A 24,453-nucleotide genomic window follows, 5' to 3' on the forward strand; every position below is an offset into this window, starting at 1 on the left:
GTAGCTCTCTGGGGTATTAAAAAAAGCTTTGATTTACACAATCTGCCAATTTCCATAGCGTGAATAATCCTGCCACAACCATTCTCAAAGACCAGCACGATAGGTGAAATGTACACAAGTGGTTTTGAAGCGCCAGCTCCAAGGCACCACCAGTTCTCACAAACCTCTCTGCAAGGCAAGTTCGTTTTAGACTCTTGATCACTTCTGATCTCTGCAAACAAAAGGCTTTCACCTTTCCTCAATCTCACGTACACTTTACTCTTGAGTAGAGAACACAAAACTGCACATGTGACATTGGTCACACTCTTCTCTGGGGAGCCACTGGCCTTTCTGGAAATGGGAACAGGAAGGGGACAGTATCGCACTACCCTCTTGAGATGCTAACCCACTGCTCTCACTGACACTGAAGTTCTGCGCTGGATGCAAACCCAGGCCTATGGTCTGCATGGTCACATATCCGGACTGGGCCTGAGGCAGAGGCAGGGGACTTACTTCAGGTGGCCACACCAACAGCTTTGGCAGGCCAGGGAAAAAGCAGCCGAGATGACCATCCTGCTCAAAGGAGCTTGCAGTGGAATGAGGACAGTCTGAGCACTGTACAGCCAGGGAGGAGGCCGCTGGCAGCCTCCTGGACTCCAAGCCATGTAGGTCCTCTCAGCCGGGAAGGCCTGTGGGCACCGGAAGGAGGCGCCTGGCCCCGGGGCCAGCTCTGCCCTTGGTCCATTCCTGGCTCCTCTAAGAACACCAGGCCGGCTCTGCCCACCAGGCCCTGCCCAGATGCTGAGGACAGAATGAGGGAAAAGGGAGGGCATGATGAGTGATTGATCCACAGTCAGCCTCAAATGATGCCCCAAGGTTGACAGCTGGGAGGGGAATGATTAGTCGCTGAGCCAGTCACCATTGCTTTGCTGAGAAGACCTGGTCCAGAAGAGCCGAGTAATGGCTTGCAAGACGCTTACACTGCAGTGGGGTGAAAAACACCCCAAGACCCAAAGTATGGTTCGATGGTTATAAGTATTATTATTACTTTAAGTCTTGTGTAATTTTGGATCCAGTGGGGTATTTAAGCAATCAAAGGACCACAGGGGCAGGGCTTACTGCCCAGCCCCCGCAGGGCTGGAGGAGGGCTTCACTTACCCCAGGACAGTGCCTGTTGAGGTTCTGCTGGGACTCCTGTCAGTGACAGGGACTGCGCAACAAGGGCCAAGGGCCACAGTGTGTGGCTCCTCCCCCCACAACCCAGCCCAGCCCTCCCAAGGATCCTGCGGGCTCTGAGGCAGAGATCTGGGCAGGCCTCACCAGGGGGCTCTGCATCCACTGCAGCCTCAGCCCAGCTCCGAAGCGTGTACCTCCCCACCCCCACCAGCCTCTGCCAGTAAGGTCCCTATGACAGCTGTGTGACATGGGGGTGGGGCGCTGGGGTTTCCCACCCTGCTATCCCTGACACCTGTCACTTGTCCCATCAGCCATCTCCTTGAGCCTCCAGTGGGAAGAGCTCCCAAGATAGACTGAATATTCCACCCCCACTTGCTCCTCTCGCCTCCCAGCTCATCCCTTTATCCTCGTCCAGGCTGGTGGCAGCTCCACCTGCAAAGGCCCAGGGAAAGGGAACAATGGGGTCCTGAATCCAGCAATGCTAATGGCTCCCTTTGTGCTCCTTGGGGTGACAAGGCTCCTGGCAGCAGGGCAGGGGGGTGGAGGAGCTCTCACCCTGCTCACCCCCATCCTGACCTCTGCCCCTACCCTTTGTGTAGAATCCAAAAAGAGGAATGGGAAGAAAGGGGAGGGGAAGAGGCAGCCAGGGAAAGCGGGGGAATAAGGAAGGAGGTATAGAAGACAGAGACAGAAAAAGCAAAAGACTGAGAAAAGCAGAACCAGAGACAGAATCTAGAGAAAGACACAGAAGCAGACAGAAGAAAACAAGAAAGAAGCAATGAGAAGCCATTCACTGAGGCTTTCCAGAAGCAGTTGGACCATATCAAATTGCTATTTGGGGGCCCTGAATGGCAATTCCATACAGTTCGACCTAATACCTACGGGACTGGTCTGATGTCAGGCCGGGGTTAGTGAGCAGGTTCCGCTGGCTGGAAGAGACCCTTGTCCCCTGGGCTCTTCACTGCTTTGCTCTCTGAGCTGATGTCAGGACACTTAAGTTTAACCCAGTGGTCTCCAGCAGGGGCTGTGTATCACTAGGGGACATCTGATTATCACAAGCAGCCAGCCGGGTCTTCTAGTCATGACCCCACAGTGCTGGGTTTGAAAAATCCTGGGTTAAACCTTGGGAAAAGGAGCTGGGGATATAAGCTCAGTGGGAGCAGACTTGCCCATCCTGTGTGAAATCCTCAACACCAGGAAAAGAAGGCCTTGGTTTAAAAACTTTAAACTGTCGCGCAGGGTCTTTTAGCTTCCACACCCTCGGTGCCCACCAGGAAGATGTAAGATCATCCCTGGGCCTGATCCCTGCTCCTCTCTGCGTGGAGGGGAAGCGCAGAGCTCACACACTCCCTCCCCCACTGTATGCTGGTCCTGGGCTCCAGCTGGATGTGGCACCAGCTCCTCTTGAAGGGCTTGTGGGTGAATGACGACAGCAGGGCCATCACTCCCCACTACACATGTCCCTGCAGGTACACTGTATCCACAAAAGCAGCCCAAGACTGGGGCCCCATGTGCATTTCTAAATATACAGTTTGGTGTATCACACTTTTACAGAATGGCTTAATAATTAAACCACTGAGCAACCCAGATGCAAGCCAGATGGGAAAGACATTTGGAGGAAACCAAGACGTTTTTGAATATGGACTACATATCAGGTGATATTACAGAATTTCTTAATTTCGTTAGGCTAATGATGGTATTGAAAAGATGCTCATATTTTTCAGAGATATGTTATGAAAATTTGCAGAGTAAAATGTCACGATGTTTAAATTTTTCCTTAAAAATATTTCAACATAGCTGGGCATGGCAGTACTCGGGAGGCTGAGGCAGGAGGATTACCACAAGTTTGAGGCCAGCCTGAGCCTCATAGTGAGTTCTGGGCCAGCCTGAAATACATAGCAAGGCCCTGTCTCAAAACAAAGAACAAAAAATTTTTTCAGCAGGACTAGGGATGTAGCTCAGTCACAGAACATTTCCCTAGCATAGTTGAGGCCCTGGGTTCAATCCCTAGCACTACAAAAAGAAAAAAAAATATTTTTTTAAAGTTTTTTCAGCAAAGAAATATTGTTCAAGCCAATGTAGCAAAACATGAACTATTAAAAGTAGGTGATAAGTGCCGGGTGTGGTGGCACATACCTGTAATGCCAGCACTCGGGAGGCTGAGGCAGGAGGATCATTGAGAGTTCCAGACCAGCTTGGGCTACAAAGTGAGCTCAAAGCCAGCCTGAACTGCATAGCGAGACCCTGTCTCAAAAAGACCAAAAAAAAAAAAAAAAAAAAAACAAGGTAGGTGATAAGAATGTGACTGTCAATCTAATCTCTCTACTTCTCTGAGATGCCTCATGATAAAAAATTTAACAATGAAAAATGCACATTAATCCAGAATATACCAGTTTATAGAAAACTCTGAGGAGAGCTCTCCTTTTATGGGTTGAGCTGTATTTCACCATGCATAAAGGACCAGGCAAACAAAAGGTTTAGGCCCATCCCACAGGAAACGCTTGCCAGCTTGGGACATGTGACTTCCTAAGTCCTCAGCAGCACCCTTGTCAATGTGACGTGTAACTCATAAACAAGCTGGGTCCGTCTATAAAGGCTGCCGCACCTCTCAGTAGTTTCTTTCAGGAGAACACATGCACTTTACCCTGCACAAACCCAAAGGAGTTCCTAAGCCTGGCACTGGTAGCACTGCGGGTGGATGATTCTGCATTGTGGGGCCATCCTGTGTATGCAACGTGGGGTGATCGGCAGCATCCCTGTACCCGTCAGAGGCCAGTAGGAACCCCCACCCCAGCTCTGACAACTGAAAATGTCTCCAGGCAGTGCCAAATGTCCTCTGGTTGAAAACTCCTGAAATATAAAAATATAATGAAATATAAAAATATATAACATTTAACCAAAATGTTCTCTGAACTAGTCACTGCGTCAAAGTGGCCTTTCCATGCTGTACAGCCTGTTTCTGTTGCTTGGCAATATACTGTATCTTTTCGCTCATTCATGAATTATCATTATTATTATTGGCACTGGGGATTGAACCCAGGGCCTCTACACTGAGCTGCAACCCAAGCTCTTTACTTTTTTATTTTGAGACAGGGTCTTGCTAAGTTGTCTAGGCTGGACTTGAACGTATGATTCTCCTGTCTCAGCCTCCCACAGTGCTGGGATTACAGCATGTGCCATCAGGCCCTGCTAATTTTGTTTTCTCAGCACGATGTACCAACTGGTATTTCCCACACTGGTTAGCAACCATAGATTTACTGTATGTTTATGTCTGAGTCTCTTTCTGGACTTTCTACTCAGAGTTAGTGATGTCCGTCTTCTACCACACTAAATATCCCGTTGGTAGTAACATTTTTAAGTGCCTCGTAGGGCAAATAACCTTTCATTAGTCATCTTTTAAAAAATTCTTGGCTATTCTTACACATTTATTTTTCTAACTGATCTTTAAAATCATCTGTCCAACTAGGGTGTTGATCAGAATTATGCTAAATGTATAATTATTTCTAGAAGAACTGATTTTGACAATTTTGAGTCTTGCCTTTCCAGTGTGTGGCAAGACTTTCTATTTTTTCCCTGTCTTTAGTGTCCCTTGGGAAAATATTGTCTATCTTTTTAATATGTATCCTACACTTTCATTGCTACATTTATTTCTGTGTGCTTGATATTTTTATTGTTATTCTAATTTAAATTTGTATGTGTGTGGTACTGAGGGTTGAAAGCAGGGCCTTTATCTTACATTCCCAGCCCTTATTTATTTATTTAATTTATTTATTTTTTGTCTTTTTGAGACAGGGTCTCGCTATGCAGTACAGACTGGCCTTGAGCTCACTTTGTAGCCCAGGCTGGTTTCAAACTCACAGTGATCCTCCTGCCTCAGCCTTCTGAGTGCTGGGATTACAGGCACGCGCCACCACGCCGGGCTCCGCTTTTTTATTTTGAGACACAATCTTATTTATTTGTTTAGTTGCCCAGGTTGTACACCAATTGGCGATCCTGCCTCAGCTTCCCAGAGTGCTGGGATTACAGGCATGCACTACCATGCCTGCTTTATTCTAATTGAAACTGTTAACTCCATTATCAAAAATGATGCATTCCCTGGGCACTTACTACAGGGCAGCCCTTCCACTGCAAGCTTCCTCTCACTTAACACCACACTTCTGTAACTAGTTACTTGTGATACATAAAAGTTACCAGCCATCCCCTGCTAATTTTGTAAGGAAACTTCACGGAATTCTTTTATTCTAGCAATTTGCAGCTGATTGTCTGCCAGTGCTGTTTTTATGATGCCCACCCACTTTCTGGTATTAGCTGATTCATATGCCCTCTCTCATCAGCCGCCTTGTGACCAAAGGGACAGGGCTCTGCTAATTATTCTCCCATGCCCTGACCCTGTCCTGGCAGCCCGACCCACCACCCTGGCACAGTCATGACAGCCCTGATGGCACCTGCAAAGCTCATTGGCTTTTTTGTTTTGTTTTAAACACAGTGTCTCACTGCATAGTCTAGGCTGGCTTTGAACTTATTATGTAGCCCAAGCTGGCCTTAAACTCTCAACAATCCTTCTGCCTCAGCCTCCCAAGTGGTGGGATTGCAGATGTGTGCCACCATGCCCAGGAGCACGCTAACTTTTAAGTGGCCCATGTCTTCTTGGTTTCAGGGCCTTACCACTACCACCAGCAGACACTCAAGTTTGCCCTCTTTCCTGGTAAGATGTTACCACACGTGGGCAGAAAAAAAAACAATAAAAGGACCATGAAGTGACCAAACAATGTAACACCTGACAGTCAGAATGAGGGGCGGTCACCACCACTAGAAGACTCCAAGACCAGGTGACCTCAGCCAGGATCCTCTGTTTCTTCCTATGTAAAGTGAAGGTAAGAATAGCACCCACCTCATGTGGGGGAGAAGAGATGACTACATGACTAACAAAATAAAGCATCTGGCACATTACTGAGCACACAGTGAGTGTTATACACGTAGACGTGGTCTCCTTTTTCTTCCATTTATGCCCTATCCTGGGTCAGGTCAGAGCTCAGGCCAACACACGTCTGATGACGTAACGACTCTCTGCTCCTGTACCTGAGGGGCCAGCTCTGAATGGCCTCACCTGTCTCACGCTATCCTTTGAAGACTGGTGCCTTGGTCAGTGCACGGCCTCCAGTCTCCTTGTATAAGCTGCAGGGCCCCTGACCTGCCTCCTGTCAGCTGTCCTCTGTGGACCCCCAGGCCCCTTTCTCTACTCTGGGAATCTGAAGTGGCCCCACCCCGGGACCCAAGGAACCACACCCTGCTCGGAAGTCTCCAAAGAAGAGGAGGCTGCGGGTGACTTTCCAGACATCATTCAAAGTGAAGAAGCCGCAGCACTTGCGCCATTTCCCTCGCCCCTCAGCCTGCGCTGGCCGAGATGAGTAAACTAAGAAACACCCCAGCCTTCAAAAGGCTCCCACCCAGACAGGAGACAGAAAGGACATCTGGGCTGCTTCTACCGTTTGGCTATCGTGAGTCAAGGACTTGACCTTTGATCAGTTTCTACTCTCTAACTCTGCTTGGTTCAGGGCCTAATGTTAGCAGCTCCAAAGCTCTGACCAGGCCACCAACAGCTCCCTCAGGTGCTCCTGCTGGGGCGGCCAGACGCGTCACTTCTGAGGGTCTCTCTACAGACCCTACATCAAGCTAACCCGCCACACCTGTCCTTATGCCAAGAACTCCCCACCCAAGCCTCTCTATCTGGGGCAGAAGCTGGCAGGGACGTGGCCGGCTTGGCTCCCCCCTCACTACACTGTGGTGTTTACCTTTCTCATGTGGTTTTTTTCTTTTTTGTTGAACACTTACAACAGGTCCCCCACTGACTCATAGGGTTTACGTGGATCATCTCATTTAATCACCCAAACAACCCTACAAGCCAGGATTATTATTACTCATTTCAGAGAAAGAAACCACAAGAGATCAAGTCGAACTCAGGCTGCCCATTCAAAGCTTTATCCTCCTTCCTGTCCTGCCCACCAAAACCTCACTCATACTTCAAGTCTTGATGCTGCACATTCCCATTTCCACCAACGTAGGCCCTATGCCGGGAGACAGAAGGCTAACCTGAGAACAATCTAGGCTGCAAGTGTACAAATTCATTCTCTTTGCTGAAAAGCTGGACATGTGGAGAGGTCGCTCAGTGTGACATCTCAACGGTTACTCCCTCCCCAACTCACCTGCTGGCATGAGCAAAGGGCTCTGTGGATCCAGCTGCCGCCTGCAGAGCTCTCAATCTCAGCTTCCTAAGGGGCGCGTGCAAGGTGCTCTTGGAAACCACCCTCAGCCCCAGTCTGGAGCCACTGGAGCAAGGGGACCAGACAGGGGCCCAAACAGGGCTGGGGAAAGGGCGCAAGACCCCTGTGGGAAGCTGGAGGAGCCCAAGATTTGGCCGGCTCCTCACTCTGAACCACAGCCCTGGGCCCAGCTTGCGCTCCAAGGCAGCCAAGCACTTCGAACCGCAGAGACTAGCAGAGGCAGCCTCCCTTCCCCTGGATCTCTGTCCATTTCCTGCACAGGCCCACAGCAAGTTTGGGTGGGGTGGGCTCCTGTGGGCTCTGAGAGCCAACCCTGCATGTCTCTTCCACGGGGCAGCCTGAAACAGGGCGCAGGTGGAATATTTACTCCGGGCAAAGAAGCACAACCTACAAATCATCTCAGGTGTGAACTATTTCCCCCCAGGCACCTTGCCGCAGGCCTCCCCTAGGGCTTGGGGGTGGACTCGGTCATCAGATGTGGATGAGGAAGAGACTCCAGATGCAGGGGAGGGTCGGCCCTGCTGCAGAGAAACAGGGCAAGGAGGAGCCTGGGAGCACAGGGGCTACGCCGGTTCAGTCCAAGACCTTGAGCCAGGGAAGGAGCAACCTAGATCCGCGGGCTCCAAACCAGTGCTCCTCCAGTGAACCAAGTGACCTCCACAAAAGCCAGCCATTTCCAGGTAAAGGACTTCCCTCAAGTTGAGGGAGGGTGAGGGGAGACAGGCATCCCTCTTTTAACCAAAGGGTACTGAGGCCTCTGCAACCAGGAAACTGATCTGTGCTGGGGAACCTCAGGCACGTCGCCCTTTTGGAATGAGGGTCCCTCTCTCCCTTCCTGGCCTCCCTGTCCCAGACCTCCCACAACGCCACATTCCTGGCCATCCTGCCCATAACAGCTCATGGGCCAGCTCAGGGAGTAGGTAGAGCGCATTCCCAAAGTGAGCTGGCCCTTCAAGGGGATGAGTTCAGTGTGAGGTTATGTCTGTCAGCCTTCAGAACACATCCTTGGCTTATTAATTCTCTCTCTTCTGTTTGGCAGGCAAAAATAAATAAGCTTTTCTCAGGCAGCTTCACACAGAGGCCTTCCCTGCTCAAATACGGCAAGAGTGGACAGGTTTGGAGGTGCTGCACTTCCAGGCCCTACTTCTGGGGGCCCCACCTGGCCTCCAGCTCTCAGCTCTCTCTCTGACGGGAGGGCCTGAAGGCCAGAATGGTGGTCCCAAGGATGACTTGTGCTTTCTGGGCCCTCCTTTACCAGACAGGATCTGGCCAAAGCTCCAAGACCCAAACACGACTGTCCAGCCCTTCTGCAAGGAAAGTACTTTGTAAGTGTTTAAGAAAGAAGAAAGGAAATAAACAGTCACAAAATCAAGAGGAATCAGAATAGTTAATTAACCAACCAAGGACTGTCAAGGAAGATATTTCCAAAGAGGATGCTAGCAATGTTAAAAAGTACTGCTCAGAAATCTCTTCCCTGGGGCAGCTGATATAACCCACTGGTAGTGCTTCCCTAGCCTTGGGTTTGATTCTGAACACTGCAAAATAAAGGCGGCAGGGGAGGAGGGGTATTGTGTCTAGTACAGCTAGGATCCTCGGATGCTTTATACCAGCTGTGTGTACCTATGTAGATATGCAGGGGGTGTGGATTTCTTTCCCTCTTGCTCCCCCACCCCCAACTTGCCCATTTCTGCTTTGGAAAGGAAAAAGCCAAAAACATTATAAGGAATCCAAAATTCTATTGCTAGGTGTAGAAAAAAAAATGAAAGGAGACAGAGAAAGATCATAAGTTCTGTCCTAAATGTTGCAGTGTGACCCATTAGTTTGCACAATTAACATGCATTAGTAATTATAATTAAAAGCAAAAGGCTCTATCCTGCCCTCAGGTGAGCTGTGTACACCGCTCCTATGCAGCTCTCATGATGTAAGGCCAACGGCTTGTGCAGCTGAGTCCCCTTGGGCATCACTGTGGTGCCAAGAACGGACATGCCACTCAAGTATCTTCCAGCTTCAAAACGCCTCCCCCTTCATTTCATTTTTACTGATTAATGGTGCTGGGGAATGAACTCCACGCCTCATGCAGGCTGAGCATGCATTCAACCACTGAGCTACACTTCTAGCCCCTCCACTAGTTTTTAATTCAAACAAACAAACAAAAAACTAGAAAAAAGTCTACCTTGTCCTCAATAAACAAGAGGGAACAAATTTTTCCCCCGAGATTGGGCCTCACTATGTTGCCCAGGCTGGCCTTGAACTCTTGGACTCAAATGACTCGGTCTCCTGTGTAACTGGAAAAAATAATTTTTAATTAAAAGAATATGTATACCCCCTCAAAAAAAAATCAACTGCACTACTAGAGACGAACCACGCTGGGACACTGCTGCAGCCCGTGCTGTGACAGAGGCCCTTCTCCCTCACACCTTACCTCCAGCATCCAGCTCTCAGGTACACTGGGATGCAGCTTCCTTCAAACCTTCCCATCACAGTTGCTCAGCCCAAAGCACCAGAATCCCAGCAAACGACTCAAGGCCCCGCTACCTTGGCTTTCCCCAGGGTGGCCCGTGGCACTCCCTGAAGCACATTTCTGTCCTTCCTCTCGCGGGCTGTCCGTTGGCTTCGCGCGCACAAGCTCAAATGTGTTTTCTCTCAAGTGCCCAGGGCGCTGCCAATTCTCCCCCATATCCATAGTTTTATTCCAAAGCTGAGGCAACCACGTGGATTTGCAAGCTCTCCCCCACCTCCGCAGTCCCATCTGGAGAGAAGAGGGACCCCCAGGGCTGGCACGAATGTCACTGTCATTCTGCCTACTTCAGTACCAATACACAGAAGCCACCGTGTCCCACAACCAGGAGCCCAGCGTGGACCTGGGCAGCTCTGTGCAGGGCACCCCACACTGCCAGCCTCTGTCCCCTCTGCAAAGCCTTTCTTTCTTTTTTTTTCGGTGGTGGGGGAAGACCGGGAATCCAACTCAGGACCTTGCACTTGCCAGGCAGGCACTGCGCTGCTGAGCTATATCCCTGGCCCCCTGCAAAGCCTTTCAAACTGCACCAAGGAAGCCTGCAGAACCTGCCTCAGTGTTTTTCAGTGCTAAAATAAAACACAGACAGTCCTGACTTATGATGGTTTAAAGTAACACGTTTTGACTTTACGATGGTGTGAAAGCAATATACAGTCAGTGGAAACTGTATTTCACATTTTCAATTTGGATGTTTTCCTGGGCTTGCTATACGTGGTCAGATCCTCTCTCCCGATGCTGGGCAGCATCAGGGAGCCACAGTTCCATCAGTCCTGTGATCTCAAGGGGAGAAAACCCAGCACCCTGAAGTGCACGCTCCAGCTGAATGAGGATGAGGTGTCCTTGGTGCATTTTGTATTTTGCATATTTTCAGCATGTAACCCCATCCAAATTGAGGAGCATCTCGATCGAGATGAGAGGAAGCCAGGGCAGGTGAGGCAGGAGGATAGCAAGTTTGGCCCAGTATCAAAACAAAAAATAGAAAGAGCTGGAGATTACAGCCTAGTCTTCGCTTGAACTTGTGATTGTCCTGACTGGGGTTCCCACAGTACTGGGATGACATGTGCTTCTTTTAAATGACTATAAATTAGGATCTAGCAGTAGGTCTAGTAACTGCTGTAACTTTGAAGCAATCATGAGCATAAATATTTCATGGTATCTGTACAACAATGATATGATGTGAGCATAGCTATGGTTGCTACTGGTGGCCACATCACAAGGCTGTGGCTGGTGGCCCACGTCTGTCATGGAGGAAACGTGACATCTTCAGTTGGACGTGGAAGAAGAAGGTGGGATTCTCCTCCCGCCTCACCTCATGGGCCCTCAAATTCCAACACCCCAGTGTGGAACCCGGGCCCAGGAAGCCTCAGTCCCAGCACTGCCATAGGAAGGAGGCCCCGATGCTGCCAGGCCAGGAGGCAGCACTCTGACCTCAGCAGCAAGTACAAGGAGCTTCGCCGCTAGGGCTCTGGCTTTTGGAGACTTACCCTTTGGCTTTGTTAAAACATCTTTTATTTTATTCTCAGAAGCAAAATCACCAAAAAGTACCGCATGGCTCCCTCCTCTCCAGGGTGGTATGGGGTGAGGGGAGGGTAGCACTCACACAAAGCCCAGGGGCTTATGGGAGTCAGGGTCTTCTACCCCCACCCCCACTCCACAGAGCAAAAGTGACACACAAGGAGCTCCGGGACAACTCACCTTCGGGCTCCTCCACGCTGCTGGCTGCAGTGGTTGGTGGTGCTACGGGGATCTCTTTGTGAGGTTCAGGACGGGCCGGAGGAGAAAAACAAGGCAAGAAGATATTATTTTTGACCTTCAAAGAGAATGACCCACCACAGACTCCTCCCAGCCTCTCTGGGACCCTCTCTTCCTTGGTCACCCCACAGCGCAAGAAAAATTAAGATAAGGAGAAAGCAGTGAATGAGTCCTGGAGTCCTGGGCAGGTTGTCTTGCTTGTCCCTTCACTTGGCAGGGATGTCATGGCTCCTGGTTGCCAAAGGGGGACCCGGTGACACGGACGGAACAACCTGCACCCAGGCCTGACCCATGTGTTCTCCTCAGTTCTATGCACCAGGGTGGTGGGGACGGTCTTCTCCAGGCTTTCCATTCACAGTGCTACCTTGACCCTGCTCGCCTGTGACCTGCACTCAGAATGGGTATGGTGTGCCCTGGCAGGGTTTGTCACAGATGCGCTGCAACCCAACCCTGCTGCAGCTTGGCTCCTATGGGCAGGATGGGATGAGGCTACTGGAGATCAAAGGGCCTGTAAAAGCACTTGCTTTTGATTATTCTCTATCTATCTAGAATAGCAATTAGTTCCTATTGTTTCCTGGACCTGACCCTGTACTCTCAAAAGGTGAAGAGGTTCCACCACTGTTCATCAATTCAGCTGCTGGGCATCAGAGCCGGGCTTCTTTCTGAACAAGGCCAAACCATGGGTCAGAAGTCCCTTCAGGTAAAGGGCTCACTTCCCCTGGTAGTGACCTCCAGTTCCACCAGTGGTAGCCATCATCTTTGGGCTAAGAATTCTCTCTGATCCCTGATTCCAGATCCACTAGGACCGAGAGGATAGGGAAGGAAGACTCAGGTTGGGGGCAAATCAGAGCCCCCTGAGGAAGCAGGCTGTGTGCCTTTTGAAAAAGGGCTGGAGGACACATCCCTCAGTGTAGAAGCACATCTTACTCTCGGACGATTTCATCAGCAACAAGCCATAGTGCCATGGCACGGCAGCTCATTAGGAAGCTGGGGTCCCTGTACCAGGCCTTTCTGAGCCCTCAGAAGGCATATGGTCCCACCGGAAACACTCTGCGGGCCACATCTGCATGGCCTGGCCGATCCTGTAAGTTCACAAACAGGGCTGGGCCAATGGCCAGGGAGTCCCACTGGTGATCCAGCCTCACTACTACAAACAGGCCTGGCTCTTGATTGCACATGGAGGATCCAGGGCTCTCTAAGATGTGACAAAGCAGAGCCCTTAGCCAAAGCTCATGGCCCTTGCAGGGTAGGCTCCAGAGTCTTGAGACTTCTAGTTGGGCATGCTCATGGCCGGCTGCCCACCCTGTGTGGGAGGAAGGGGGAAGTACAGAGCATGTGGGAAGGCAGGTGTTCCCATCGCCCAAGGGCTCCATTTCTGATTCTGAAAGGTCAGCTCTGGTCTTAAACTTGGTTTTTCCACTTGGGGAATTGGAAATGTTGGTTCCAGCCATTTCTGAGCAATCTGACAGCTTCTAACAGCTTTAAAAGAAAGACCTAGCAGTCAGGCCCGGTAGTACATGTCTGTAATCCCAGTACTCAGTAGGCCAAGGCAGGAGAAGCACCATGAGTTTGAGGTCAACCTCAACTACATAGCAAGACCCTATCTCAAAAAGCCAAAAAAAAACCAAAAAATACAAAAAAAGAAGACCTTGGGCGGAAGTGTGGCTCCAGCATGCACAAGGACGGCCTTAAGATAAGGCCCTGGGGTCCCGCCCAGTACCAGGAAAAGAAACAGGCAGACTTTGCTTCTTCTCTATATTTTCATAACCCCAGATTTCCTCCCAGTTTCCTAAAAATATTTACTTAGCAGCTTTTTAAATGGACAGAAGAAAAGATTTTACAAATTCTGCAACTGGGATTGTAAAAATCTTTCAATCCCTCCCTCCCTCCCTTCTTCTCCCTCCTTTCCTCTCTTCTTCCTTCTTTCCCTCCTTCCTTTCTTCCTTCTTTTCTTCCCTCCCTCCCTCCTTCCTTTCTTCCTTCATTCCATTTTTCCTTCCTTTCTTCTTTCCAGAACTGGGGATTGAACCCAAGGCCTTTACACTGAGCTACATTCCCAGACCTTTTAAAAAACTTTTTTGAGACAAGTTCTTGCTAAGTCACTAGCCAGTTCAAGCCCAGGTCCTCTTGCCTCAGCCTCCAGAATGCTGGAATTACAAGGGTGTATCATTGTGTCTGGCAGTTTAGTTTAGTTTTGTTTTTTTAAGGTGTTGCTAAGACTGAACCCAGGGCCTTGGGCAGGCTAGGCGAGCACTTACCACTCAACCGCCCATTTCAACCTGCTTATCGCAGGGCAGACATCCAGCTCCATTCCTGAGGCCTGGACTTTGTCAGGACCCATGTGGCTATCGGCTGGAGACGTCCCTTGATTCAGAAACTGGTCAGTGGTTGCTGGCACTAACACAGCCAACCTGTTCTGGAAGTGCAGGCCCCTCCTCCAGGGTAGATGAGGTGTGCAGCTTCTGAGGCACCCATGTGCTGGGGGAAAGGGTGTGTGCAGGGCCCAAAACGCCCAAGGACCCTGAGGCTGCTGCTGGGATGAGGGAGTCCCCTCCACACCGTGGCCCCCGGGGGCTGGCCCTCTGACTCAGGTTGTTCCCAGTCTCTCATAACTTAACAGGCACTGAAGCCCACCCAGAACTCAGAGACAGAGACTCTCTGAAGTAGGGGTTGACTGACTTCCTCTGAAAAGGGCCAAGCAGTAAATACTTCAGGGCTCTGTGGGCCACGCAGTCTCTGCTGCAGTTACTCGATTTTGCTGTTAACAGCACAAAAGCAGCCACAGAAAGCGTGTAAATGGGAGGGGGGAGGTGTGCAGCTCCATTCCAATAAAACTTTATTTCTGGACACTGAGCTTTGTATTTCACATAATTTTTTATGCGTCATGAAATACTATTCTTCCTTTGATTTCTGTTTCAACCATTAAAAAAGGTACAAACTACTGAGCCACGCAAAAGCAGGCAGCAGCCAGTTTCCTGGGCCAGATCTGCCAGCCTTGCTCTCCTGAAAACCAGACTTCGTTCATGGGATCTCGCCTTGTTTGCTGGGATTCACTCTCCTCCTCCTGCCGCCCTCCTTTCTTGGCTTGATCAGCCCTGCACAAGGAAGCAGCAAGGCTCAGGACCAGAGCAAGGTTGAGCCAACGTGCAGTGAGGCGAGGCTTTCTAACCCGCGCTGATCCTCTGCTAGGAAGCAGCGCAAGCCTACCAGGCGTAAAACACTGAAACCCTCTGCGCCAAGGCCTCGGGGTGATTCTGCCTTCCTGCTCGGCCCCTCTCCATGGAAACTCTGGTCCAACAAGGTCCCTAGAGCCCCTAGGGCCGTGGTGGTGAAACTTTGAGAGCTTCCAATGCTGCAAACAGCCCTCTGTGGCACACGTGTTGTAGGTTTGCCACCACTGCCCCAGGGTGACAATCACCCTTCACGAGGGCCTCGGGCGCTGTGCATGGGAGCCCAGCTCAGCTCTTCTCAAAGGCCCTGGGATTTCAGTTCTTTCCATTCTCAACGCACCAAGGCAGGGAAATGTTAGGATTCCTGCAGCCACAGCAGCCACCCCACATCTGGGGTCAAGGTGGAATGTGAGAACAGGACCTGTGCTGGGAAAAGGGCTTGCTTTCCCCTGGGGCCAGATGCACTATCGGTAAGGACAAAGGGCCATGTATAAGCTGGCTCTGCTGAGCCTCCAGCTGCTCCGCCAGGACGCTTCCCCCTACCCCAAGCTTGAGGTCTCCCTGAGCACGAGGCATTAAGCAACAGAACAACTCAATACCAGGAACCAGCCATCCCACAGGGCCCAATCCCTCCGCCCAATCCAAAGCTGAGAGCAGGGTCCACACGTACTGATGCAGGGCGCGATGGGCGAGCGGCTCTGCTGGTAGCCCTTGGCGCAGCGGTTGCAGGTGATGCCCGTCACCCCATCCTTGCAGGGACACTGGCCGGTGGTCTGGTTGCAGGTCTTGCCAGCAGCACCAACGGGGTGGCAATCACAGGCTGTGAAGGTCACACAAGAAGATGGTAAGAGCAGATGGGCGGAGTCCCTGCGCACAAAGGGGCGCCCCATGAACCCCACCCTAGGGATAAGGGCAGGCCTGGCCAAGCTCACGCATGGTCCAGAAGCTCTGAGGCTGGCTGCCTGCATACCTGGGGGGTGAAAAGTGGAAATCAAAATGGATCTACATGAGCAGGAGGAGGGCCAATGACCAAACATGTTTTCAGAGGTCTGGGGTACAGCACAATGGTACTGTGCTTAGTATGCATGAGGCCCTGGGTTAAATCCCCACAACTTCCCCTACCACTAATAGACAGCAAGAGCCCACAGCCCTTGTCATGTTCGTTTGGTTTTTGTTTTTTTCCTCCCCTTCGGAGACAAGGTCTCACTCTGTAGTGCAGCCTGGCCTTGAACTCATTTATGTAGCCCAGGCTGGCCTCGAACTCTCGGTGATCTTCCTACCTCAGCCTTCCCAGTGCCGGGATTACAGGCGTGTGTCAGCATGCCCCAGCTATAGCCCTTGTCATGTATGAGTGGCGGCATCAGAATTGGGAGGTACTATCCCTTAGGAAGTTCTTGTGCTTTTACTCTCTGCCCTCAGCCCACTCTGGGGCCCTGGACTGCTTTTCAGGCTCTCTGAGTGGAGGAGTGGGGCCTGGGGCCTGCTGAAGCCCAGAGGGTCTACAGCTTAGAGAAAGGCACAGGGAAGAGACTCCTAGGGCTTGCTGCCCCCACCTGCCTGGAAGCGTGGTGTCCACAAAACCCCATACACTGTAGCACTAGAAAGGGTCACAGTGATAATTTAGTTAAAACTCTGATTAAATGTGCAAACAAAAGCTGGAGAGGTACAGAAACCACTTGGGCCTCACAAGAAAGCAGTGACCAGGCTGGAGGTGAAATGAGGCCCCTGATTCTCAGGCCAGAGGAGATGGCACCAAAGAACACAGCCCATGCCCCTACTCCTGATTCTGCAAGGGGTGACAGCTGGCTAGACCGCCCTGTGCTGCTGCACCCTGGGGGCCCCTGGCTGTGGTCTAAGGATCTATTTCTAGTAATGAAGCAGCAAGAGCACTATGGGAGGATGTCTCCACCCATACCATAATGCCGTGCGCAAGAACAGCTATCCCAGCACACAGGGGACACCAGGAGCTCTGCTAAATCCCACCCATCTGAACCAGGCAGCAGAGCAGCGAGAGGTGGGAAAGGAGATAAATGTTTTGCCTGTCCCCTTGCCCCAGGAAAGCCAAGAGAGGGTAGGGGTTGCCTACAGCAAGGCATCCTGCAGCCATTTCAATTGGTGCCACACGCTGCTATGTGTTTCTGGCCCCAAAGGAGACAAAAATATCCAGGAAAATAAGTGAGAACAGAATCCTAAAAGAGCCAAAGCGGAAGTTCCCCAGTGAGCCCAGCTCAGCATGAGGGCCAGAGGCTGCACATGAAAATGTGGCCTCTCCCAGCAGCCTCAGTCCGAGACAAAATTAGGAGGAGAAGAGAGAAGGAAGAAGCAGAAGGAGAAGAATGCCAGGAACTGTTTCTTGCAGTTGTGGCTGGACACACAAACCCCTCTGGGAGCGCTGGAGAAAGGGTCTGGGCTGAGGGTGCCCTGTGGGTACAGAGGAGGGCAGGGCCTAGCAGACCACCTGCTTGCTGGCTCCTACACTACAGGACCTAGGAAAGGTGACAGGACTCTTCAACCTTGTCCCCTGTAGGTAAGAATAATGCCTTTTGTTAGGATATTGTCTTCTTAAGTCTACCCTAAATTCAATTTGTACCCTCTGGCTTGTTTTAGAACTCAGTGATAAGAAAAGACTTGACTTGGATGATCCAGGAGCATGCTAGGATGATGATGCCAGGGAAGAGAATGTTGGAGGGGCCTTTGGACTTTCCCTACGGCCTCTTTAATCCGCCCCGTTATGGGCACATCTCTAAGCTGGCTGTGCGAATGCAGAGGGCTACAGCCCAGCATTCCACAGTCCCTAAAGCCCTGACATGGGCTAGGGCACCAGGCAGAGGGGGACTCCAGGGGCTGTGCCAGCTGACCTCCCTTGGCTTGCTCCACAAGACTGCTGGTAATCCTAAAGCTTATGCCAAGACCTCCTCTCCTGGGTGCTGATGGAATACAGCCGTGTGCCAGTAACATCTAGATCCTTGGACTTGGCTAAGGGGGTCACAAAAGGTTGCTTGGTCGCTGAAGTTTCTAAGCCAAGTCACACACAGACACTAGCGTCAGTCCAGGTCATCTTTTTCTCATCAGGAGCTGGCCCAGTGTGGACTCCGGGTAGAGAGTGGACATGAATATGCACTGTCCTCCCTATAACCCTGCACAGCTGGTAATGTGCTCTGCTGCCTAAACTGGCACACTGCTGGACGTTCAGGCACCAGCTGAGGTCTGCCAGAGCCCAGGGCATCCTTGGTGATGGTAGGGCCTTTTGCATCCGCTTTGTGCAGCCTACACTTCCTAAGGGTCCATCTTTTGATTGATTGGGAGTAGATGCTTACTGCTGGCTTTCCAAACTTTCTCCCAGTATTCTGCAAAGGTTCTGTCCCATTTATCTCATCTAACTGAGGCAGGAGGATGATTTAGGTTTCTACACCAGCAAATTGTTGTTCTAGGAAGCGGAGGCATCAGGGTTCCAAAGGCTGCAGGACAATGTGACCATCACCAGGTTTCAACCTGCCTCTGGCAGAGCATCCCTCCATCAATACTAGGACCATCCACACCCCTGCCAACCTCCTCAGCACATGCGCACTCCTAGGCATTATCTCCTGGAATTCCACAACAGCTCAGTGACGCTGCTGTGACAGCCCTGGGCCTGGCCTCCCAAGGAGCCTCAGGGGCTGGCTAAGAATACCAGCCAAAAGGTCCTGTGTGGTTCCTCACCCAGAAATGTATACACACACAGATACACGGACTCGCGCATGTCCCCAGAAACACAGATTCCCTTTTCCTTTCTCACACAAACTCAGATACAAAATAGACCCCTACAGATGCACACCCAGACCAACTCAGACCCACACAGACACAGACTCAGACACACAGTGGACAGATTCATGTGGAATAACCACGGGCAGTGGCACCGCGTGGGGAGTAGGGGTGGAACGAGATGGGGAGACTGTGGGAGTGAGGCAAATGAAAAGCTTTGCCTTCGGGGTGGTTCTGGGGAGGTGGGTGAAAAGAGAGCCTCCCTAATTTTTCTGAGCCTGTGGTCTGGGTCAGAACATCCTCCACCACAGGAAGCCCGCCTGGTGACTCCCATTTCCCTGGAAGTCGGCCACTTCTTTCAGAAAGAAGTTCATCCCCATTGCATGGGGCAGGCAGCACCTGGTTACAGGAAACAATCTACCGGAGCTTTTTTTTCCATAAAGAGAAAGGTGAGACCAGAAGGAAGCCCAGTCCCTGAGAAAGCAGCAAGATTGGGTTTCCCACAAAAGCTGTGCATGGCAGAGCCTCCCAGTGAGGCCAAGATCTCAGGCTGTCCCCGCACTGGGCCATCAGACAGGGACAGACAGCTCTGGGGACCCAAATGGTTTGGGGTGTGTAACAGGAGAGCCAGGCCTGGCCCTGCCTGGCCTGCAATCTTAGGCTAGTGCCTTCCTCCCTCTTGACACCAGGTGGCTCATCTGCAAACACAGAGAGGTCGATACTCTCACAACAGTCACCTCATGTCCACACTGGCTCCAAGGGAACCACGGCAGCAACCAGCACCTTTGGAGCTCAAACACTAGGGCCGCTGTTCACCGCAGTGTCCTGGCCTGGGGCAGGGAGCCACCCTTCCTTAGCCAGCACTGTGCCAGATGCTTCTTGCTGATAAAAGTCAGTCGTCCATGAACAGTAGGTTATCCAGGGACTTACAGGAGCCCTGGGCAAGCTCGGCCAGAACACAGTCCCTGGCTTCCCACACCTGAGCAGCACAAGTCTTTTGCTTCTGCCTCTGATACTCCAGTCCTGGATCCCTGAAGGGCTGCAGCCTCCATCAGCTGGACCCTCACAGCTGACACCATGACCTTGGACTTCTAGCCTCCAGAAATGGGGGTGTAAGTCACCTGGTCTGTGCACTTTGTTCTGGTAGCTCCAGCTATGACACCTGTGTGAGGCCTCAGGCGAGCACCATCTTCCCTCAGCCCTCCAAAGGCCACCCTGCCCTGCCACTCACCCCATCAGCCCCAGCTCCCCTAGGGAAGTCACCACATTTGCTGGGGGAGGGCGACCTCCTCTTCAACATGCCACTGAGGACCTCAAGACCTCAGCAAGCTGCCACAGCAGCTGTCGGAGCACACGTGACCTCTGGAGTCCCTTCCAGCTCTGATACCAGCTCATAGACTGTCAGCACGAGGGATACTTCCAAAAGGTGAGGCAACAAAGGCCTGGGGCAGGAAGTACTGCTGGGTCCCAGGATCATCTGTAGGTCACAGTGTGAGGCCTGCAATAAGAACTTCTGCCAGGGTGGTGACCCCATCTTTGCCCAACCAGAGTGCAAGGGGTATCCTCTGCTCCAGTCCTAGAAAAAGAAAGTGCTCAAATAGCAGGTGCTAGAAACACCCTTACCAACCAAAGTCCATAGAAAACTCCCTCTCAAGGACTCTCAAGGCCTTTAAGGTGTAGAGGAATGTCTTAGGCAGAAAAGTCACCAGGTCCCATACCCTAGGACACTGCTTGATCAGTAAACATGGGGCCCTCACCATCCTCCCCCAGGATGCCTGATCACAGAGCCAGTCAGGAAAACACATGAGCCTCTGAGGCCTGAAGCTCATCAAGGCAGCCCAAGGGCTGCATGTGCCACAGCCCACCTGGGTTAAGGGCATGTATTCTCTGCTTGGAGTAAGCACAGGCTTTATACTTAATGCTATCCACAAAGAAAGAAAGGTATGCAATGGCCCTGCCGGGAAGGCCAGCTGATCTCTGGCTGCTTCAGAGAACAGGCAAGAGGGGGATTGGGACCAGCTCAGCACAGGAGGTCGGGTCCACGGAGACAGAGAGAGCCAGTGTCTTCCAAGAAAACAGGAGCAAAAGGCAGTACAGGAGAGAGGACACATGTTAGGCACAAAAGGTGTCTGGGCTCCTGTTCTTTCACTTCCCAAAAGAAGATGTGAAGGGTGGACAATCAAGAGAAGAGGCACACAAGAGCTACCCAAGGCTGTCAGGGCAACTGGAATGAAGGGGCCTAATGTCAGGGTGCAGGTAACACATAGGACAAGCAGCACAATGTGGTGGGGGCTCTGCAGGGCTGGGGAAGGGGCAGTGGATGCTGCCCTGGGAAAAGGCCTTCTAAGTGAACTCACAGCTGGGAGCAATGGAAACAAGTAGGCCCAAAGGTAGTATCTGAAAGCCTGTATCTGCCATTTTCTGTTGCTATAACAAAATCCCTGAGGCTAGGAACTTTATAAAGAAAAGAGTGTTATGTAGCTCACAGTTTTGGAGGCTGAAAATCCAAGACTGGGCAGCCACATCTGTCAGGTGACCTGAGAGGGGCAGAGGACAGGTCAGTGCTGGCCCAGAGTAGGAGTGGGGGCTACCTCCAAAGGAGGCATGGAAGGGAACTCTTGGGAGGGCTGGGCTATCCTGAGTCATGATCCGCCCTCTCATGAGGGCCCCCTTGGCTGTGCCATAAGACAGTGGAGAAGCAGAAAGGAAAACAAATACATAGAGAAGAGGTCACACGGCCAGATAAGAAGCCAGAGAGATTCGAGAACTAGGCTCACTCTTTGTTTTCTCGTGTTTTGGTGCTAAGCATTGAACCCAGGGCTGAACCCCACCCCCAGCCACATTCTCGCAGGAACCATGACCTCATGAGAACTACGCGAATCCCTCCCCAGGATGATGCCCCAGACCTTATCCTCTTGCACTAGGCCCACCTCTGAAAGGTTTTACCGCCTTCCAACATTTCCACACTGGGGACCAAGCTTCCAGGACACAAACCTCTGAGGGACAGACACAAGCCATGTCTAAACCACAGCAGAGCCCTAGGGAAGGAGTTTCTTATTATTATTACATTTCTTTAATTTACTGCATTTGGGTATGAGCTTCTATGAGTTTTATCATGGATAGACTCTTGTAACCATCACAACGATCAGGACTCAGGATAGCCCAGCCCTCCCAAGAGTTCCCTTCCGTGCCTCCTTTGGAGCCAGCCCCCACTCCTACTCCAGGCCACCACCGACCCATCCTCTGCCCCTCTTGGGTCATCTTTTGTAAGATATCTTCTCCTGGGATTGTAGAATATTTACAATGTTTCTAAATACAACTGAGGTTGTCTCATAGGCAGTCTGTAGAGACTGACCTTTGTCATTTAGCCAAACACACTTGAAAGTCGTCCTTGCTGTGGTGTGAATCAACAGTCCATCTTCATTTCTGAGTAGTATCTCTTGGTGTGGATGAACCCATTTGTTTAGGCGCTCAACCACTGAAGCACACTTAGATGGTTTCCAATTTGGGGCAATTAGGAATAAGGCCTTTAAAATATCCCTGTACCAGTGTTTACATGAACACAAGTTCTCATTTCTCTCGGGTAAATACCTAGGAGTGGGATTGCCGGGCACTATTACAAGGCTATGTTTAACTGTGTGAGAAATTGCCAAACCGTCGTTCCCATTGTTCTGTGCCATTTAGAATTCCCACCAGTAGTGTGCGAGACTTCCAATTGTTCCCGGTCTCTGCCAAGCACTTGGAATTGTTAGTGTGCTTTATTTTCAATGAGTGGCATCCCATTGTGGTTTTAATTTGCATTTCCCTGGTGACTACTGATGTTTCGTGCATTTATTTGCCATCTGTCCATCTTTGTAGAAGTGTCTAATCAAGTATTTTGCCCATTATTAATTGGGCTATTTACTTTCTTGTAAAGTCTTGAAAGTTCTTTACATACCCTGGATTCACGTCCTTTGTAGGATATGGAATACACACGTATTTTCTCTGTACCTATGGCTTGTCTTATAGAAGGGTCTTCTTCAAAGGAAAGCCAGACAGACCTGCCAGGTCATCCCTGTCCTTCAAGTCTTTCTCTCAGGGGCTTAGAGGGCGATCCTCCTCCCCTCCACACTCTAATGACCACCCTCCCCTGCACTCCTTCTGCAAAATGTTTTAAGGCCTTCAGGAGGCAGGGCCTAGTGCAAAATGGTAGTCAGAGGCACCCATATCTCCCTCCTGACCAAGGCCCACCAAGCCCTCTGCTGCTCCCAGACTGGGACTGTGTGACACTTCCTTCTGGCTGCCTTCTCCTACCCCAGACATGACCTCCCCAATCCTGCCCTCAGATCCCACCCCCAGTCAGCTTGCAGAGCAGCTTCCCCCAGCTACTTTCCCTTTCTACTGCTTATTTCCTCCACAGCGTTCATCACATTCTATAATTATCTTTTTTCTTCTTTATTACTGACAACTTCCCACCAGGAAGCAGACTCCAAGGGACCAAGTCAGTCCTCATCACCATGGCCACTCTAGTGCCAGACACATAGTAGGTACTCAGAAAACACAAAGCATCGATGAAGAATCTCATTACTGATCTGAGCATAACTCAGGGCCAGCTGGGGGCCTTCTCCATGTGAAAGGCCATTTCACTCTCCCTGTGCATCTGGAGGAAAGAATGAGGAGGCACACGGGAATGATAATCCCCTCACATCCTAGGTCATCAGCAACCTCAACAAGACAGCGCTCTCCACTCTGAAATTCTCCATGCTAATAAGGGAATGAGGATTGCTGAAATCCACAGATAATCCCCCATCTTCACTTCAGCTGTCCATGTCAACCTCCTCCCAAGCCCTGCTTTCCTTTCCCCCAGCAGTTGCTAACAAGGCACAAAAGCATAAATGTTTCAAGTTGCCTGGCTTCGCCTTTCCCCTGCCACTTTCAGATCAAGGTGCAGACAGCAGGAAGTGCAAGGGGAGGGGAGCCCCGTAATCCCAAACTGGTTATTTGACCCTGCATGATCTAGTTAACTATAGTCTTCTTGCACCTGTTCCACAGCTGAGGGGGGAGCAGAGGTCCTAAGAGTGGTTCCCAGAGTGTGCAAGCGTGTGTGTGTGTGTGTGTGTGTGTGTGTGTGTCTGCATGCACAGGCCTGGTATGGGAGGACAGGGGCCAGCAGAACAGGAACATCTCGGCCTGTGTGGCAGAATGGGAGGACCAGCCCAGGCCTGGATCAGCTGCACACCCCAGTGTGGTCACAGAGCCCCTCCGAAGCCACCTTGTCTTTCGGAGTAGCACTTTCAGATCCCCACTACACCACGCTCAGGCAACCCCACCTCTCCACGCGGGGTCTCCGTAAGCAGCTGCTGGGCACATCTCTGCCATTCAACTCATTCGTCATCTCTGCTCCCAAAGCGTGTAAACCTTTTATGGAGAGTGTGCAATGGCATTAGGACAAATCCCTGGAGCCCCACCCATTCCTGTGGGAATCAACCACAAAGTCTACATAGGGGCTGAGCCCTTTGAGAGAGGGGGGCCAGTTCTCCCAAGCACCACTGCTCATGAAAAGAACTTCGGCAAGCAAAGAGCCAAAGGATTCATTTCCTGTTATGTGTACGCTGACAATCACGGAGGACTCTGCGTTTCTTTCTTCCTTGATTTGTACAAGTAATCATCAATATTAATAAGTATGGAGTGTAGCTATGTGTCAGGCTACAGCTATGGCATGTCATTTAATCTGCAGTACCCCTAGCAGGAAGAGAGAATGTCATTATTTCCATTTCTAGAAGAGAAAACTGAGGCTTTGAAGAAATGTCTTGCCATAGGGGAAACTTTTTTTTCCCACTTTTTTTCCTTTTTTTTTTTT

At 50.9% G+C, this 24,453-nt stretch overlaps 1 protein-coding gene across 1 annotated transcript in view; it reads right to left on the reverse strand.

Moving 5' to 3' along the window:
* The window catches only part of Ntn1 (netrin 1), a gene marked incomplete in the record, with an annotated part of 196,423 nt that overhangs the window by 38,127 nt on the left and 133,843 nt on the right, over positions 1 to 24,453 (reverse strand). The window contains 2 exon segments of the mRNA XM_005399748.2: positions 11,647 to 11,700; positions 15,544 to 15,693. Of these exon segments, the coding sequence (XP_005399805.2) occupies positions 11,647 to 11,700; positions 15,544 to 15,693 (204 nt within the window).

Source organism: Chinchilla lanigera, unplaced genomic scaffold, assembly GCF_000276665.1.
Source record: "Chinchilla lanigera isolate Chin_1 unplaced genomic scaffold, ChiLan1.0 scaffold00066, whole genome shotgun sequence".
NCBI lineage: Eukaryota > Metazoa > Chordata > Mammalia > Rodentia > Chinchillidae > Chinchilla > Chinchilla lanigera.